We start from the raw sequence: 18,409 nt of genomic DNA, 5'->3' as shown, positions 1-18,409 counted from the left end.
TTATTTTCTCTTCTTTGCATACTTAGCATTAATCACAATTTAGTACAAGAATCAGCCTTTGCTCCTGTCGCTTTGGGTTGGGGACACGTGAGAAGCAAAATTACAAGCCACGTATTATTCTTCCGACACTAACTCGATCTTCAAAGTACTTTACTCGGTGTGTCCTATATACATTAGAGCGAGAGGCTCCATATGTTGTTGTCTTGTTGATACGAGAGAGTAAAAAATGGCAGCGATGTTTTTAGCAAAGAGAGGAGCCATAAACATATATAGAGCTTCTTCGTTACACAAGGATTACAGCAACAGTTCTTGATCAGTAGCTGATAAAGTCATTACCATTATTACTAACTCTCGTTACTTCGTATCCCAAGTACGTTCTTTGAACTCGTTGAAGATAGATTGATGCATACAAAGATCGTTGAGGTATTATTATATCACTTGATTCTTCGAAAACTTTTTGCAGGGGAACAACAGAGAGAATCCGAATGAAGAGGCGATGGGGACAACTACAGATGGTAAGGCGCCGAATGTGACGTTGAGTCATGCCACGGATACAGCCAAAGATGGATTGAAACGAGCCACAGATGCAGCCATCAAGAAGAGTGGAGATGCAGGCAAGCCAAAGAGTGTAGAGAATAAAGGAGGAGATGATGATCAGCAGAGTGTAGCTGTGGGTGAAATGGAACTGTCAAAGGCCAAAATCAGTCATCAGGATGACAATGTAATAAACTTTGTTATAAGATTATCAATTCCTAATGTAATGGGATTTTGGTCTAAACCGTATGATATGTGTTTATTTTTGTATAAAACCATATGTTATCTTTATTATCATTTGCCAATAACAATTTATCAGTTACCTATATAAAAATTTAAGTACTCATCATTCATAAACTTTCCCTTTATTTCTTTCTTACAGTTTGTAATCTTTGTTTTGCTTTTAGATGATTTTTAACATTCACACTTTCTTAATCTACCATCTAGCTACTATTGTTGTCTGCCTCTGTCTGAGTTTCAAAGTCACCAGACACTACATCTCATGATTACCAAAACTGTAGATGAATCGCATAAACAAAATTCAAAGCTCTCGTGGATACGGTTTATCTTCCTCGAGATGGTTTCTTGGATGGCGTGAGCTTCCTGAACCCAGCATGCAATATCATAACTACAACGAGACACAAGAGAAAGCATCAAAGGTCATCGCCAGCCATACAAAGCTAAATCACACTTGACCATTGCTTAGTTAAGTTACCTGAATAACTGACGGCAAGAGCAGAGAAAAGAGCCATTTGGACATTCAAAAACGTGAGAAGAACTGCAGTCCCTGCAAGTAGGAGAAGCAAAGAAACGAGTCAAGGTTCATTCTACAATATAATCAATCACCGTTTACAGTTTCAGTTCAAAACATTCTAGATAGTTTCTCTAGACTACTACAGTGAGCAGCATAAACTTATCAGAGTAATATCAGCTCAAGTGATTAAACAAAACAAACAAATTCATATCTAAACGTTTTCAGCATTCTGTGACTGTAGACAAGTTGCAGAACCACAAATGCTGCCACCATGGTTCCTATCTTCAATTAGCAAAAACCAGGAACGAAATCAATCGAAAGACTCACCACACTGACCAATACCGATTGAGAACTTCCTCATGGAAGGGTGACGATCAAACTTCCATCTATCACTGCAGTATTTGAAAAGCTCCCAAAGTGCTAAGCTTGCTAACAATCCCACCAATGCAAGTGGCATCTGATACCTACAAGCACCAAAAAAAATCAACACTTTAATTCCAAACCCAATTTCAAGATTCATACTTTAACCTCTAAAAATCTAAAGGTTTAGCCTTTATCCAATTAAAAGAGTAAATAGAACCATACAGTGCACAAGCGAAGAAGACGATGAAGAGGGTAGCGTAATTCCTAGCGAATCGTTTGATATTCTCATGAACTCTCATCCTCGCTTGCTGAGAAGACGACGGGAACGAATAAGAGTCGCAATTGCCAAAGAAACCGGTGGTCCACGGTGGCGTATCTCCGGAAAAGTCATCGGCGGAGAGCTTGGAGAAAGGGTTGATAGTCAGAAGAGAAGAAACAGTGACGAGCCGAGACAAGAGAGAAGCGAAGAAACCACCGGTAATGGAGGAAACGACATCGTCGGAGGCAGAGGAAGTTGCGGCAGCCGAGGTTGATACGGGTGCAGAGGAGGAAGCGGCGGCGGCTGCAGCGGATGTGCGGTGATCGAGGAGCTCGAGATAACCGGAGTCTCGGAGCCAAGATTCGAAAGCAGGATCGGGTACGCTTAGAGAAAGAGGGTTAGGAGAGAAAGCCATTATCCTTCCTTGTTGTTGTCGTCGCTTAGATTATCCCCACCGTAGTCTCTTCTCCTCGGTCTTCCCAAAAAAAACCAATTGTTACAAAATTGCAACTAGTAATCCAAAACATCTTCATAATTGCTAAATTTGTACACTAAAAATAAATTCCTCCTAATTTAACATTTTGGTTAAGTGAATATACTTGTAATACTCTTTCCAACTTAATAATGATAGATGTTAAAAAAAAAAAACTATAATGGTATATAGTATGATGGTTTGTGTTAATATTTGTTAGTTGTATAACTGCAAATTCAACTCTGCTTATCACATGTGTAATTTAAATAGGTATGGGGCAAAGACTAATTTTTAAGTACTCCTGTAAACAAATAAAACAAAAATATTAGTTTATGAGATTTATTGGAATCTAAATAACAGAAAATTATTTATTAAATCCTGTAATTTAAAAGGTAAATTTAAAAGTCCATTCGACATCTTTCATTGCCTACTAGTGGAGACGATTTGTACGGAATGGAGTATGTTTTGGACAGAGCCTTATAAGAGATGTCACTCTGATGATGATCAGCCGATCGTGATACAAGACCTACCTCAATTTAGTTCTTGTGTTAGGAATGAACGAAGTATTATAGGGAAGTTGCTGTGTCCAGAAAATCAGAAGATGTCAAGCATGATCATGAGATGCCAAGAATGTGGCGTGTCTAAAACCGTACGCGGGACATTGCTTTACCTAATGATAGGTTTCAATTCATATTTGATTTTGAAACAGATCTATCCACGGTTCTGGACACGGGCGCATGGACTTTTAATGATTGGAGTGTCACTCTTGAAAGATGGGTGGAGAAGCCACCAAAAGACTATTTGAAGGTTTTGCCGATATGGATCCGGTTACGAAACATCCCGGTGAACTATAACACAGCAAATACGATCAAGGAAATTGCGGGGCGTATTGGTCGAGTTATACATGTGGCATTTGATCCGTTAAAGCCTTTGAGCAAGGGTTACGTCAGGGTTAGAGTTTTATTTGATGTAAGTAGGCCTTTGAAGAACTCCAGGGAACTGCAGCTACCATCAGGAGAAAATGTTGCTGTTGGAATTGAGTATGAAAGGATTCGACGTAGATGTTACCAGTGTCAGAGGCTTACACATGATAAAGAGAGGTGTCCTTTTAATCCTGTGAACCGGAAAGTACTTGTTACGGGAGGACTTCAAGGTGCTTCTCTGGTTCTGAGTCGGCTAGTCCCAAAGATTAGCAAGGATGATCCCTTGTTTGGTGTGTTGACAGATGCGGATGTTGGTATTGATCCAATCTCAGGTAAACCAAAGATAGCTAAACCTGTGTTAGATGAGATGCGCCAGTATCTTTCGGTGACTGATCTGCAGTTAAAGAAAATCCACATAGAAAGAGTAAGACAATCTGTTTGGAATCTGGCTGATGATATTGATGGCCAACAAAGATTCCTGCGCCTTGAGGCACCACCACAACTTATTACAAATGTGGATAAAGGGAAGGGGTTGATTTTTGATTTCGAAGGTGTGTCTGCTGTTGATTATGGAGAAGCTCACTCTGATCCAGGGTTGAGGTCAGAACGTGTTTTGGATCGCCTGGCACGTCCAACTCATTCTTCGTCTGCGTCGTGTGCCACAACACCATTGTTCGGGTTAAAATCTACGAAAGTAAGAGATAATTTCTCTGCTGGTGCTACCGGATCTACACCTAAACAAGTGAAGAAGAGACGACGACCCAGTCAGTGGAAGCGTAAGGCCCAAGCAATTCAGAATAGACATGTGTCCTTTTTAGATTCTTATGAAGGGATATCTTCAAAACGGAAAGCTGCGGATGAGGCTTTGATATCATCTAAGCTTGCCAAGCGAGGTGTTGAAACGGTGGTTCCGCGAGAGGAACCACCGATGCAGCTATAAGTTTTATGAGCTGGAATTGTCAAGGATTGGGGGCACCTTGACAATTCCCACCTTACGGGAGATGCGGCGTACACATTTCCCGGATTTTTTGTTCCTCCTGGAGACATAAAACTCCAGTCAGTATGTTGTGAACTTACAAAAGTCTTTAGGTTATGAGAATGCCCACATAGTCGATCCAGTGGGTTTAAGTGGTGGACTGGCTCTTTTTTGGAAGTCAGCGTATACAGTTCAAGTCCTTATTTCAGATACAAGAATCATTGATGTGAAGATTACATTTGGATCAGCTAGCTTATATGCCTCTTGTGTGTATGGGGATCCGGTTTATCAACAGAGGCAAGTAGTATGGGATCATCTCATCTCAATTGGTGCAACAAGAGATGATCCCTGGTTGGTCTTGGGTGATCTTGATGAAATGGTGGATAACAGTGAGAAGCTAGGGGGACCAACACGGTCAGAGTTGTCATTCTATCCTTTCAGGAATATGATTTCTGACTGTCGACTACGGGAGGTTCCGAGTATTGGTAACAAGTATTCATGGGCTAGGGAGCGTAACAAGATGTGGATCCAGTGCTGCTTGGATAGAGCCTTGGGCAATGCAGCATGGTTTCACCTCTTCCCGCGAGTCTAGGCAGAATTTATGGAGCGAATTGGTTCTGATCATAGACCAGTGTTTCTGCGATTTGTTAGTGAAGAAGATTCACATAGAGGACGCTTTATGTTTCAGAAACGGTGGACATCTAAACCGGAGATTGCTCAGATAGTGAAAGATGGCTGGACTAAAGGTGATGCGAGGAGTTCACAAACAGTCCTAAGTCGAATTGCTGACTACAGGAAGGCCATCTCAAGCTGGAAAAACTCTACTCAACAAAATTCTAAGAAGAATATTGACTTATTTCGACTTCAGCTGGATAATGAGAGTGCTAAGTTACAACCGGATCTTCATTTACTGAAAAATCTACGGTGGGAACTAGCAGAGATTACAGAGCAGAGGAGTTGTTCTGGAAGCAACAAAGTCGAGAGAAGTGGATGCAGGAGGGCAATCGTAATACTCGTTTTTTTCATGGGAGTGTTCAACGAAGACGTGTGCAAAACAGGATCCTATCGTTACTAGATCAGAATGGCGTTGAACAATTCAGAGAGGGTTCTAAGGGAGAGGTAGCGGTGGGCTATTTTCGGAAAATGTTTACTACTTCTAACCCTGAAGCTATTGCGGAAGCTCTTGATGGAATGAATCCTCGTGTTACACCTCAAATGAATGATGAACTATCTAATATGCCTTCTAGTGCAGAGATCAAGAATGCAATCTTTAGCATCATAGGAGATAAAACACCAGGTGCTGATGGGATGATAGGTCACTTTTTTTCAGGAGTATTGAGACATTGTTGGCGCTCAAGTGGTAGAGAAGGTGCAACAATTTTTCGAATCTGGTTCTCTTCCATCTGAATGGAACTATACACAGATTTGTCTGATCCCTAAAAAGCCTAATCCTTTGAAAATGACTGATTTGCGGCCAATCAGCTTATGTTCGGTGCTCCACAAGATTGTCTCCAAAGTTTTATGTAATCGACTAAAGCGTTTTCTCCCCACTATCGTATGTGATACACGAGGTGCCTTTGTCTCGGGTCGCCTGATCTCAGACAATATCCTTATTGCCCATGAGATGATTCATGCTCTTAGAACCAACCCTCAATGTGATGAAGATTTCATGGCGATCAAGACTGATATGTCTAAAGCCTATGATCGTGTGGAATGGAGGTTTCTTGAAGAGTTGTTGATTCGTTTGGGGTTTCACATTAGATGGGTGCAGTGGATAATGAGTTATGTCACCTCGGTCACATATTCGGTTTTATTAAATGGTGCTTCTTATGGTTACATTAAATCAGAGCAAGGGATTAGGCAGGGGACCCACTTTCACCATTCTTCTTCATCCTTTGTTCAGAGGCTTTGGTGCATATAATGAACATAGCTGAGCTGGAGGGTCGTGTTACAGGAATGAAACTTTCCTCTTCCTGTCCTTCGATCCAACATCTTCTCTTTGCTGATGATAGCTTGTTCTTATGTCAAGCTAACTTTCGAGAGTGCTCAGAGTTCTTAAAGTGTCTTAAACTATATGGTGATGCATCAGGACAAGAAATAAATTTCCAGAAGTCTGCAATCACCTTTGGTAAGAGGTTGGATCCTTATATGCGTCATTTTCTTCTTATGTTTACTAGTATTGAGCAAGAAGGTGGAATAGGGAAATACTTGGGATTACCAGAGTGTTTCAGTGGTTCGAAAAGAGATCTATTGTAGTTCATCAGTGATAGCCTAAAATTGAGACTCAGTGGATGGTATGAGAAGACATTATCTTTGGGTGGCAAAGAAGGTTTGCTCAAGTTTGTGGCTATGGCACTTCCGGTATATGATATGTCTTGCTTCCGTTTAACGAAGCATCAATGTCAGCAACTTACAAGTGCGATGTGTCAGTTTTGGTGGAATGCAAGCGAGGACAACCATAAGATGCACTGGGTCTCCTGGGATAAAGTGTGTCAATCAAAAGAACGTGGAGACTTGGGATTTCGTGATATTGGTCGGTTCAACCAGGCTTTGTTAGCAAAACAAGGATGGAGAATCCTCCATTCTCCGCATTCTTTAGTGGCTAGAGTATATAAGGCGAAATACTTTGTGGATGTCCCCTTTTTGGACGCAAGGATTGGATATAGACCATCATATGCTTGGTGGAGCATTTTGTTTGGCCATGAACTATTAGCACGAGGGGTCATGAAATCTCATGGCAGTGGCCAGAAGACTAATGTGTGGCTGGACAAGTGGGTTTTTGATGATATGCCAAGAAGACATTTCAATAAGGAGACGACGATTGATTTAAACCTCAAGGTATCGTCTCTAATCACCATTGATGGAGCATGGGATGCACAACGTCTTCAGGACTTGTTTCCACCATGTGAGATACCTAGAATAAGGTCCTTTCCACCGACATCAAATCTTTGTGATCGCTATGTTTGGGCTTTTACTAAAAATGGCCAATACACTGTTAAAAGTGGGAACTGGTTGCTAGCTCGGGAGAATGATCTTTTGAACCCACTGTCCACTGATATGACTAGGGTGAACAAGGTTAAACAATGTATCTGGGATATTGCCACTGAGCCTAAAATTCGACTCTTTTTATGGAGAGCCTTATCGCAGGCATTAGCGGTTGCAAAGTGTATGAGAAGTCATGGTATTTCGGTTAACCCCCTTTGTCCGGTTTGTCATGTTGCAGATGAGACAATCAACAATGTTTTATTTCGATGTACTCTGGCGAATGGGGTTTGGTCCGTCACTGGTCTTCCTATCGCTTCTCAGGGTTTCTCACATTCGGTTGTTGACAATATATGCCTAGTACTACAATTTATGCAGCAGCCTGGACTTGGTGAGGTTGTACGACAAGCTATTCCTTGGATTTTATGGGGGATATGGAAAGCACGGAATGCTATTATCTTTGCGCAACGGAATCAGGATTCTCATGTGATTGTGGCAATGGCGCTTGAAGAAGCTGAAGAATGGCTGCGACAACAAACCTTAATATCTCAGGTTGCCTCTAGAGAAGCTAGCAGACATGGCCTCACTATCCACCATTGGGTTTGTCCCCCTCCTGGTAAGCTTAAGTGTAATATTCATGCAGCTTGGGGGAAGGAGACATGGTACTGTGGCGGTGCTTGGATATTAAGGGATCACAATGGAGAAGTCTTATATCATGCGCGAGATGCTTTTCTTCTGCGGACTAATAGGATTTCTGCTGAACTTAGTTGCCTTCTGTGGTGTCTCCAAAGCCTCACTGATCTTCATTATACGACCTGTGAAGTCTGGACGGACTGCCAGGCGGTGGTGACGGCTTTAGAGTCCCCAAACAATTGGCCAAAGTATCGTTCGGAGCTGAATAAGATCACAAATGCAATACGGGTGATGGGGGAGGTTGTAATTATACTCTCTTCACCGAAAGCCAACTCGTTGGCCAGGGCGATTGCATCTAGTGTTACAAGAGAGGTTCGACTTACATCTTACCTTGCGTCAGGAGGCCCAGCTTGGTTGCAAAATCAGATTGCGCAAGAACGGTGAAGTTTAGGAACAGAGATTTGTTCGGGTCTGCTCTGTTTTTCTTGTTCTGTTTTATGGCTGTTCTTTTGTCGTTTTGATGGTTTGTACTTGAACCTTTATCTATATTCTATTATAACAAGCGTTAAAAAAAAAAAAAAGATATCTACTTTTTTATTAATATGCAAATCAATATATGAATATCAAATAAATAGCAATACTGTAGAGTTAAAGATAAATTAGTTAAATGACTATACAATGTATCAAATAACTAGTGATTTTAAAATATGTTTATAGAATAATATATTAAAATACATGTCTAAAAATGTGATGACTAATTGATTTACTAGATTATTCTACTAATAGTATATGATAATAAATTTTCTTACTTTTAGTGAAAAGATGTTCACAAAAGAAAGCAATTTAAAAGGTATTATTAATTAATTGGGAAACAAATCATCATCAAAACTCAAAAGTGAATGTAATCTAAAAAAAAAGGAAACATATACTAATTTTTTTAATTATTATCCCTCACCCTGCCAAAAGATATTAAGCTTCTTAATTGGTGTTTATAAAAATAAAATAAAAAATGAAAAAGCTTCTTAATTATAAATAAGAAGAAAGACAAGACTATTCTTCTCATAGTTTTTACTTCATTTCTAGAACTAAAATGGGGAGGCCACGATTGCTTGTAGTGTCGATGTCTCTTCCGGTTACTGCAAAGAGGGTTGGAGAAGAGTCATGGTCTTTCACGATGAGTCCTGGTGGTCTTGTTAGTGCTCTTCTAGGTAAGAAGATACAAAATTTGGTAGTGATATTAATCAATTAAAGACAAGAAAACAGTTTTATATAATATATTAATTTGTGGTTATCTCTTAAAAGGTTTGAAAGAGTTTGAGACCAAATGGATTGGATGGCCTGGAGTAGATGTTCATGATGCGGTTGGGAAAAAGACGCTCTCCGTTGCCCTAGCTGAAAAGGTACGTATACAGTTTTCGAAATCTCGTAACGTCGTATATAGTCATGTTTTGTTTTGTTACTATGAATTAGATCCCGAAACACATAGACTTAATTAATTACGGATCATGCAACCGTTACGTAAAATTAAATATGCAGTATTTAAAGAGAGCTAGTCATGTAGAAATCGATCTTTGATGACCTTTGTGTTTTTCATTTGCATAGAAAATAATAATAAAAGATCTGCTCATTTTAATATAAAATATTTATATTAGAGAACCTTTAATTCGTTATATGATTTAAACTGTTGGTTTGGTTTGCAGGGATGTATCCCAGTGTTTTTGGAAGAAGTGTGTGATCAATACTACAATGGCTACTGCAACAATATTCTGTGGCCGATATTTCACTACATGGGAACGCCACCAGAATATCGCAACGATGCAACCATAACATACCAGTCACAGTATGATGCATACAAGAAAGCGAATCAAATCTTTTTTGATGTCGTAAAAGAGCACTATGAAGATGGAGATGTCATTTGGTGCCATGATTATCATGTTATGCTTCTTCCTCAGTATCTAAAGGAATACAACAGTAAGATGAAAGTTGGGTGGTTTCTCCATACACCATTCCCTTCCTCCGAGATGTACAAAACGTTGCCCTCGCGAGCTGACCTGCTTCGCTCTGTTCTTACTGCTGATTTAGTCGGGTGAGTAATATATCTTTTACTTTGAATAGTGTAGTAATCATTTTAGATCTTATCTCATAACTTTCTTTTGTGTGATTATATAGTTTCCATACCTATGACTTTGCAAGACATTTCGTGAATGCATGCATGTGTATTCTTGGGATCGAAGCAACATCCGAAGGAGTTGTGGATCAGGGCAAATTCACTCGAGTAGCTGTTGTAATGACCCATCTTTAACTCTCTTAAGATTGAGTATATGCTATGATTTAATCTTAATCAACTCTTTATGTAATTAATTCATCATTTTTCTTTGGATTTTAGTTTCCAATTGGGATAGAACCTGAGAGGTTTATAAACACAAGTGCACTCTCTGAGGTCATACAATACATGGAGAAGTTTAAAAACGATTTTGGTGGTAGAAAGGTAGATATATCTATATACTTTCTATGATTTTTGATGTTTAAATTGGTGGAAAAGATCTAACATTGTTAATTTTGTTGACAGTTGATATTAGGTGTAGATCGTCTCGATACGATCAAAGGGATTCCACAAAAATATCAGGCATTTGAGAAATTTTTAGAGGAAAATGAAGATTGGCGTGGTAAAGTCATGTTACTTCAGATTGCAGTGCCAACAAGAAATGGTATTGGTGAATGTAAGTTTTTCTATCTCTTCTTCTTCTTCTTCTTCTTCTTCTTCTTCTTCTTCTTCTTTAAATAAGCTACTATATGCATCAATTTCTTAGATTGTGTTTGTTTCCCATACTCCTATTTTTCAGATCAAAAGATCAAAGACCAATGTCATGGTCTTGTTGGACGAATCAATGGTCGTTTTGGTTCTATCTCAGCTGTGCCAATAATTCATCTGGTTTGTTATTTATTTTCTTTTATATATGTTGTTGTCACGAGTTACATTTTCCTTCTGACTAATAAATTATACTAATAAATATTTCATATATCTATCAGGATCGTTCTATTGACTTTAATCAGTTATGCGCACTTTATGCCATCACAGGTAATTGTTAAGTTACTTGTGATGATTTGGTTCCATACTTTAATCATATATATACATATGAGATTTGGCCTCACAAATTGTAAAGGTAGATTGCTAACAAACAAGTTTATTATATTCTTTCTTATTTCTTCAGATGTATTACTTGTAACATCTTTGAGAGATGGGATGAACCTTGTGAGTTCTGAATTTGTTGCCTGTCAAAAAGCAGAAAAAGGGGTTCTCATTCTAAGTGAGGTAATTGAATACACATATAGTTATATATTGATGTCAATAATATTCAAAAGTAATTAATTTACATTTGTATGAGGTTCACAGTTTGCAGGTGCTGGACAGTCACTTGGTGCTGGAGCTCTTCTTGTGAATCCTTGGAACATTAAAGAAGTCTCTACTGCCATTAAAGAAGCTCTAAATATGTCACCTGAAGAAAAGGAGAGAAAACATAAAATCAATTTTCAATATGTGAGAACTCATTCTACTCAGCAGTGGGCAGATGATTTCATGAAGTATGGGGAAATCAAAACATTAATTCTCTTAATCTCTATTTTGTGGTTTACTTATATTTTTTTTTGTAGATGACTCTTACAAATATTTTTTTGCAGTAAACTTATCGAAATTACAACTAACGCGGAGCTACAAGCTGCAAATGTCCCACATGAACTTCCAGAACATGATGTGATTCAACAATATTCAAAGTCTAACAATAGACTGCTAGTTCTTGTAAGTGTTACATATAAATATCAAGATTGTCTTATAGCTTTTCTTGTTGTCACTTAATTATCTGTGTAACTGTCAAAAACGTCCAGGGATTCTATGGAGCACTCACTCAGCCGATGAAAAATCAAGAGAGAAGAGGCGACGGACTGAATCTTGAGCTGCACCATCAGCTCAAAGAAAGACTAAAAGCATTATGCAGTGATCCAAAAACAACAGTAGTTGTTCTGAGTAGAAGTGAGAAAAACATATTGGATAAGGTATATGTTTCCCTCTCTTCCTTTTAAACTTACTTATCTTTTTGGTTGTGATCTGACACTGTAACTAAGATACGTAGAACTTCGGAGAATATAACATGTGGCTGGCTGCGGAAAATGGAATGTTTCTAAGGCATACAAGTGGAGAGTGGGTGACAAAAATAACAGAACACATGAATTTGGAATGGATTGATGGTGTCAAGGTTAGTAAATCTATATATATTTCAGACCTCACTATTGATAATGATAACTTTACAATCTTCAATCTTTTGTGGTTGTTTTCTGTTTACAGCATGTTTTCAAGTACTTCACTGAAAGAACTCCAGGATCATATTTTGAAACAAGCGAAGCTTCCCTTGTATGGAACTACGAACATGCAGGTGGTTATAATTACATTCCTATAGCTCGCAGAAAATATACATTTCCAGAGCATATAATTGTCAATTATAAATCATCCACTTGCACTTTTTTTCCCCCAACACTTGTTATCTTTGTTTCCTTGATCTTTGTTTTTGTTTGTAGATGCTGAATTTGGGAAAGCTCAAGCAAGAGACATGTTACAACACTTGTGGGCAGGACCGATCTCTAATGCATCAGTGGACGTTGTTCGAGGTGACCAGTCTGTTGAAGTCCATGCAGTTGGTGTTACAAAGGTAAATAAAATACTCTGTTTCTATATATCATCTATACCCAAACGATTCTCATTTTTCTCATATCTGTTTTTTCTATGTTACTTTAGGGAAGTGCAATGGAGCGTATTCTCGGAGACATAGTGCACAATAAGTCAATGACTACACCAATTGATTATGTCTTATGCATTGGTTGTTTCTTGGGAAAAGTAAGCTTCTTATTATGTAACACAATATTGTTGATTATTACTTTCATGCATAAATTAAAAAATCCATCCATGGAATGTAACTGATACAAGGGTTGAATTATGTTACAGGACGAAGACGTTTACACCTTCTTCGAGCCCGAGGTGACCAAGAAAACTAAGTCGTTTCCTTCTTCAGGTGGTGACTCCCCCAAGAAGGTATCATCGACCATTGTTGACCTCAAGGGAGAGAACTACTTCTCCGTAGCTATTGGACAAACGTACACAAAGGCTCGCTATTTCCTTGACTCATCCGATGACGTTGTGCAATTGATCCACAAGCTATGCACACACAACAATGCTTGATTCATCTTCATTATCTCTGTATCGAGAGATGCTTGGCTATATGGCACTTTACAAACTCATCTGCGTCATTATCTCTCTCTTGTTTTTTCTTTCTCTCTATGATCTCTTTTTCTATTTCTTGTTTTGTTTATCTCTTCCCTCTGTTCTTTATTGGATCAGAAACTATTTCCTTACGAATTTTTATTGTGTTGGAAAGCTAACTCACAAAGCAATCAATCGTCACCGTACATCCAAGAAACACATTATTCAAAAGCCAACGTGGAAATAAAGGTACTTCAAGATAGTTTGGTTTATACAAACCTTATTGATCACCCATCCACTGCAACTTAATTAGAAACATAATACAAAAACAATAACCCACCCTGCCCACACACACACTAGGAAACAGAAGCAATTCAAGATGGTTTGGTTTATATCAACCTTACTGATCACCCCCTGATACTTAGAAACATCATAATGTTCCTATCTTTCAGTCATGGTTGGTCCAGACACAAGATCCTTCAATGACTCTATGAAATTATCGACATAACCGGTCATAAGTCCAGGACTAGCTAGTGTCTCCCTCCACTTGGTGTGATTCTTCTTCACCAGATTCCCGATCTCACTGTCGCTTTTCATTACACTATTGACAGCATTGCACAAACTCTCTTTGGAGAACCATCCTATCTCCTCTCGTACAACTTCAACCGAAACCTTGAGCTCGTCAGTCATCAATCTTGCGTTGCGGATATGATCACCCAGCTGTGCCTGTGGCACCAAGACTATCTGACAATCACTCAGCAAGGACTCCCACATTGATCCAAACCCACAATGGCTCACAAAGCACCCGACCGATGGATGAGACAATATCAATGGTTGTTGAACCCATCCTTCCCAAACAACTCCTCTTCCTTTAACCCGCTCCGAGAATCCTTCTGGAAGTGCTTCTTGAACCGTTGATGAGCCTCTAGGTGGTTTAACCACCACAAGAAACGGTGAACCTGTTAGCTCCATTCCTAAGCAGAGTTCTTGGAACTGATCTTTCTCTAAAATGATTTGTGAGCCCAATGCACAGAACACTACTGAGTCCGGTTCATACCCACTTAGCCACTTAACCCATCGTTCCTCTAGCTGTATAGTCTTGTCTGGCTCAGGGAACACTGGACCTGTCACGAGAACCTTTTTTCTGCTATGCTTTTCGATATAGTCGCACAAGTCTCCCTCGATTTCTCTGACTGTTCTTATCGCAATGGCATCACAGTTCAGAAGACTTGTAGTGACTCTTTCAAAGAAGTTTGGTCCGACATCGATTGTAGGATCCGGCTTCTTCATGGTGTAAGCATCTTGTTTACAAAGCAGCACCTTCGTCGAAGGATATCCTGGCGGAGGAACTCCTAACTCACCACCTGGGACAACCATATTGGCTATCGTCGATGCAGACACCACGACGAATTTTACCGTCTTAAGGCCGAAGTCTCTAGATACTTCTGGAATCCAATGAGCAAAGTCAAAGAAGATCAGGTCCGGTTCCACGGCTCGGACCACAGCTTCAACTTTTTTTTTTTTTTTTTTTTTTTTTTTTTTTTCTAAAAACCGTTTTTATTAAAAAGAGCCATGATGTAAGTCATACAGATTACAAAGATACTTAAGTGCTAGAAAACGGGGTGCAAAAGATGCACACATACAATCGAATCAACCGCTTCGATTGACTTAAACATAAGATAATGTAAACCACTAGCCACGACTACCTAGTCTCCCACGACCTCTGCCCCTTCCACGACCTCAGTGACTGAGACAGTTGTTGACAATTTGTGCTCTTCTACAATAGTTGGTGAAGCTGTGATTGAATCTCCCGCTGTTAAGAGAGAACCATTAGTAATTGGTACATCAATGCTTGAGATCTGAATAGGAGCAGTAGTCTCATGAGTAACAACTGGAACGAAACTTGGAGCATTTTCACTAACAAGCCCTGCAACCACATCAACAGATGACTCAATAATTGTAGCTACATTCACTTGAGGAACTGATGTAGACTGTAAGCAACACTTTTCTTTATGACCCAACTGCCCACAATTCTTACAATTAGTGGGTAACCAAGCATACTCTACCTCCACCATAGAGATAAACCCATTTATATCACCAGCAGCAATCTTAGTTGGAAAGGCTTTGCTCAGCTCAACCTCTACCAAAATCTTGGCCTGACCCATCAAAAATGGATCTAGTCTAGGTTTATGGGTTGCTATTGGTGCACCTAATCCAGAGGCTATATGATTTATACCAGGAATTGGGTAGAGAATGTTGGGTATGTTTTTTAGAGTCACCCAGACAGGAATTGTTTTGATCTCAGGGATAGCTAAAGATGCTTGTGGAGTCCAAGAAGCATCAACATGCCAAAGACCCCTCTGAAGAATCCAAGACCTAGTTGATTCATCCGGAATGTGAAAGAGATAGTTTGAATCTCCTAATTTCTTAATTGTGATTCTGAATTTCCTTCCCCATAACTTATTGAAGATAGCATATATTAGACCACCAGGTGGAGGCAAGCATCTATAGAGCTGCCATATTATGTACTCTTTCTGATTCTCTAGTCCCTTTAATAGAACATGTTGCGGTATAGTAACCTTAGGAGTCCCATCCGGTAAGTATTCTGGCTCCACTGCTCTGTAGAGATTGCGTGAAGTTGGATTCATCTTAGCCGCCCATGGAAACCTGAGATCATCCTCCATTCTGTCCACCATAGTTTGCGAGCCCTGCAACACATTCTTAAAAGAGCGAGCATGCTTCTCATTTCCTAGCAGCCCTTTACTTTGGACTTGAGTTTCCTTCGAAGACGGCCAATACTTTGGTGGAGTAATGGCTGCATTCTCAGAAGAGATCAATGATGTTTCTGGATAAGAAAGCATCATTAAAGGCTTAGCCCAAGCTCCTTGTCGAGGCGACAAAGAAGGAGAAGAAACCGCCAATGGCTCCGTAGGTCCTTTAACGGGTTCTTGAAATGGCGGCAAAACAGAGTCTGGATGATGAGACTGAGACTCTTCTAGCGACAAGTCGATAGCCACAGCAGCTATCTAACTAGTAATCACCACTGGTTTGATTGGCTCGTCTGAGACAGATGAGTTTGAATCTGACGGAGAAGATTGAGTAAAGATGTCGAGTGAAGCAGACCTAACAATTTTCGGCACTGGTCCAAGAGTTGAAGGTTGCATCGATGACAAAGGAAGATGATTCGCCGTAGAGGAAGAAGAATTCTGCCTCCACCTATGCAGATACGGCCATCGAGGATCTGGAGCGGCGATGTCGATGGAAGATGAATCTGAAACAAACTTCATGCGCCCGCCCATTTGACGATGGACGAGAGTAAGCTTGCCTGTGAGAAACAGGAGAGTAGTTGGCGACGCGGCGTCGCCGAAATTGAAATTGCCGAAGTTCTAGGTTTGAGTCGAGAGAGAGTTTTTTGGGGGCAATTGAAATTCACGCGCCTTTTTTTCGCCGAAAGTACCTGTTCCACCACAGCTTCAACTTGATCACGTGTGAGATCAAGAGATTATTTGCATAGGTGTGAGATCACGTGTGAGATCACACGAGCTTCAACGTGATCACATGTGAGATCCATAGCGGACATCAAGAGATTATTTGTTGACAACGGGATCTCAGAGGCTGTCTCTGTGCCAACGGGGAGACCATCCACATGAGGGACGGTGACAAAGCGAAAGACAATGTTGTGGGGAAACAGATTGAGATGTTCTAACTGTTTCAGAGCTTTCTTAGGGAGCAAGAAAGTAACCATATGACCTTTCTCAGCCAATTTGTTGGCAAGATAAAGGAACGGAGTCATATGGCCTGTTGCGAACCATGGATACATAAGTGAATGAAACCTCGAACCACCCATCTATGTTTTTTTTTTCTTTTCGTTTTTTTTTTTTTTTTTTTTGTATCTCTGCTTTGCTTAATTTGGAGACGAAAAGGGCTATATTATATAAGCCAAGGTTGGTATGAAAAATCTATGGCGGCCAATGTCACTCTGTCTGTGCTCTCTCAAAAATTATTTACTTCTTTTGTTTTTTGTTTTAGTTTTATTGTTTTTGTTTTTTTCTTGCAACTGATATTGATTTGCGACATGTCGATTGGTCTTGCATGCTTGGTCCCCATGCGTAGTAGCAAATGGTGGGCTGTAGTATAGTAGGCCACATGTCGCACATGCGTAGTTGACCTAAGTCTTTTGTTTTTGTGTCCTGTTTTTAGCATCGTACTAATTGAGCCCGGCGTAGACACACATGTCGCAGTCGATTGGTCCATAAATGAGCCTCGGTCCATATCATAGTTTTGGATCCAATGGTACGGTGTAGCAACAGTAGCATGTGTCACTAATCAAACTTGGTGGGGTGTTGTTAGGTCTTTAGCATTCATTATCTTTATACAAAATTCAAAAAATAAATTTTAAGTTAACCTTTCTTATGAAGCAGTTGAAATATTTATAATTACTTTGTCAAGTATATATGTAACTTTAGGAAAACAAAGCATCAAACCTAAATTCTCGTGTCTTTTGTTTTTGTCTTTTTCTTTTTATGTGTATTTTTGTTTTCTTTTTTTACATTGATAACGCTTGGAAAACAAAAAAAGAAAGGTTGACAAAATCACTATTTCCAGTTATTAAATAGCCAACTAACACATAATCATAGTTTTGCTATTTTTTATTGGTTGATTTTCATTTAATACTTTCTATTTTTTTTATTTCTAATTTTTAATTGTTTTAAACAATATTTAAGACTCAATTAACACAATACATTTAACTAACACATTAAAATAAAATTATAACTGAAAATAAAATAAATTATGCAATAATCATATTCTACCACTCAGTTTTATTCAAACACAATAAATTATAATTGTAACTCTCATAATTCTAAATGTAACTTTCATCAATTCTTATTATATAAATAAGTATTCTCTCATTCTCTCATATTGACATTCTTTTACTTTCTCATTTTCACATTCTTTCATTCTCTTTCACTTCTTTCATTCTCTTCCACATTCGATTTTTTTATTTTTGTTGTATGGGTTACAAAAAACCAAATGAAATATCATTGTAAAATTGTAATGCTAAATTTTAATATTATAGACTACATGATATATATTTTACATTGTTCTTATTTTTAAAAATTCATCTCCATTATCTAATTTGGATTATCATCTTATAAGTAATCATTCTCTCCTCCTCTCCCACCAATATCAAATATTGTTATATCACATATGTGTTGTAAGAGTTTGATTTATATTTTAATTTAGAAAGTATTATATATATTTAAC

The 18,409-nt window shown here is 38.9% G+C and overlaps 4 protein-coding genes and 1 pseudogene across 7 annotated transcripts; 2 read left to right on the top strand and 3 right to left on the bottom strand.

The window, feature by feature from the left end:
- The first annotated feature begins 169 nt into the window (after nucleotides 1–169).
- On the top strand, nucleotides 170–825 carry LOC147933697 (uncharacterized; annotated as a pseudogene). Its single transcript, XR_015571294.1, has 2 exons — nucleotides 170–370; nucleotides 464–825. The product of XR_015571294.1 is annotated as an uncharacterized LOC147933697 (transcript).
- On the bottom strand, nucleotides 239–2,521 carry LOC104722168 (PRA1 family protein H). 2 transcript variants are annotated; one of them, XR_757153.3, is made up of 5 exons: nucleotides 1,874–2,434; nucleotides 1,616–1,752; nucleotides 1,250–1,321; nucleotides 1,045–1,162; nucleotides 239–685 (listed from the first exon to the last, which is right to left on the bottom strand). XR_757153.3 is itself a non-coding variant. In XM_010440293.3 (4 exons), the coding sequence occupies exons 1-4, from the start codon at nucleotides 2,323–2,325 to the stop codon at nucleotides 1,098–1,100; spliced, it is 726 nt and encodes a 241-aa protein (XP_010438595.1). In that variant the 5' UTR covers nucleotides 2,326–2,521; the 3' UTR covers nucleotides 884–1,097. The 2 variants fall into 2 exon arrangements, 1 of the variants encoding a protein (XP_010438595.1); XM_010440293.3 differs by lacking the exon at nucleotides 239–685 and having other exon boundaries at nucleotides 884–1,162; nucleotides 1,874–2,521.
- Nucleotides 2,522–8,849: 6,328 nt separating this feature from the next.
- LOC104722167 (putative alpha,alpha-trehalose-phosphate synthase [UDP-forming] 4) lies at nucleotides 8,850–13,300 on the top strand. Of its 2 annotated transcripts, none has more exons than XM_010440292.3 (17): nucleotides 8,850–9,104; nucleotides 9,199–9,296; nucleotides 9,597–9,982; nucleotides 10,066–10,180; nucleotides 10,283–10,384; nucleotides 10,466–10,616; nucleotides 10,740–10,828; nucleotides 10,927–10,975; nucleotides 11,109–11,209; nucleotides 11,291–11,478; nucleotides 11,575–11,692; nucleotides 11,779–11,946; nucleotides 12,024–12,146; nucleotides 12,236–12,323; nucleotides 12,466–12,596; nucleotides 12,683–12,781; nucleotides 12,890–13,300. In XM_010440292.3, the coding sequence occupies exons 1-17, from the start codon at nucleotides 8,987–8,989 to the stop codon at nucleotides 13,121–13,123; spliced, it is 2,358 nt and encodes a 785-aa protein (XP_010438594.1). In that variant the 5' UTR covers nucleotides 8,850–8,986; the 3' UTR covers nucleotides 13,124–13,300. The 2 variants fall into 2 exon arrangements, 1 of the variants encoding a protein (XP_010438594.1); XR_015571290.1 differs by having other exon boundaries at nucleotides 8,896–9,104; nucleotides 12,016–12,146.
- Nucleotides 13,301–13,368: 68 nt separating this feature from the next.
- On the bottom strand, nucleotides 13,369–17,176 carry LOC104727715 (UDP-glycosyltransferase 79B3-like). Its single transcript, XM_087472237.1, has 2 exons — nucleotides 16,685–17,176; nucleotides 13,369–14,649 (listed from the first exon to the last, which is right to left on the bottom strand). The coding sequence occupies exons 1-2, from the start codon at nucleotides 16,989–16,991 to the stop codon at nucleotides 13,586–13,588; spliced, it is 1,371 nt and encodes a 456-aa protein (XP_087328363.1). The 5' UTR covers nucleotides 16,992–17,176; the 3' UTR covers nucleotides 13,369–13,585.
- Nucleotides 14,734–16,685, bottom strand: LOC147933696 (uncharacterized). Its single transcript, XM_087472236.1, has one exon. It carries the CDS (start codon nucleotides 16,006–16,008, stop codon nucleotides 14,851–14,853), a length of 1,158 nt encoding a protein of 385 aa, XP_087328362.1. The 5' UTR covers nucleotides 16,009–16,685; the 3' UTR covers nucleotides 14,734–14,850.
- Nucleotides 17,177–18,409: the final 1,233 nt, after the last annotated feature.

This window comes from Camelina sativa, chromosome 11 (genome assembly GCF_030686135.1).
Source record: "Camelina sativa cultivar CO46 ecotype springtype chromosome 11, ASM3068613v1".
Lineage (NCBI taxonomy): Eukaryota > Viridiplantae > Streptophyta > Magnoliopsida > Brassicales > Brassicaceae > Camelina > Camelina sativa.
The sequence above is the reverse complement of the archived record's forward strand: the minus strand, read 5'-3'. Positions and strand labels throughout refer to the sequence as shown.

Coding starts and splice junctions, on each gene's coding strand:
- LOC104722168 (XM_010440293.3), bottom strand. CDS start 2,325: ATGGCTTTCTCTCCTAACCCTCTTTCTCTAAGCGTACCCGATCCTGCT. Junction 1,753..1,873: donor GTCTTCTTCGCTTGTGCACT/GTATGGTTCTAT, acceptor TGGTGCTTGTAG/GTATCAGATGCCACTTGCAT. Junction 1,322..1,615: donor AATCGGTATTGGTCAGTGTG/GTGAGTCTTTCG, acceptor TCCTACTTGCAG/GGACTGCAGTTCTTCTCACG.
- LOC104727715 (XM_087472237.1), bottom strand. CDS start 16,991: ATGGGTGGTTCGAGGTTTCATTCACTTATGTATCCATGGTTCGCAACA. Junction 14,650..16,684: donor ATGTGATCACGTTGAAGCTC/GTGTGATCTCAC, acceptor AAAAAGTTGAAG/CTGTGGTCCGAGCCGTGGAA.
- LOC104722167 (XM_010440292.3), top strand. CDS start 8,987: ATGGGGAGGCCACGATTGCTTGTAGTGTCGATGTCTCTTCCGGTTACT. Junction 9,983..10,065: donor CTTACTGCTGATTTAGTCGG/GTGAGTAATATA, acceptor GTGATTATATAG/TTTCCATACCTATGACTTTG. Junction 12,324..12,465: donor ATGGAACTACGAACATGCAG/GTGGTTATAATT, acceptor TTTTGTTTGTAG/ATGCTGAATTTGGGAAAGCT.
- LOC147933696 (XM_087472236.1), bottom strand. CDS start 16,008: ATGATGCTTTCTTATCCAGAAACATCATTGATCTCTTCTGAGAATGCA.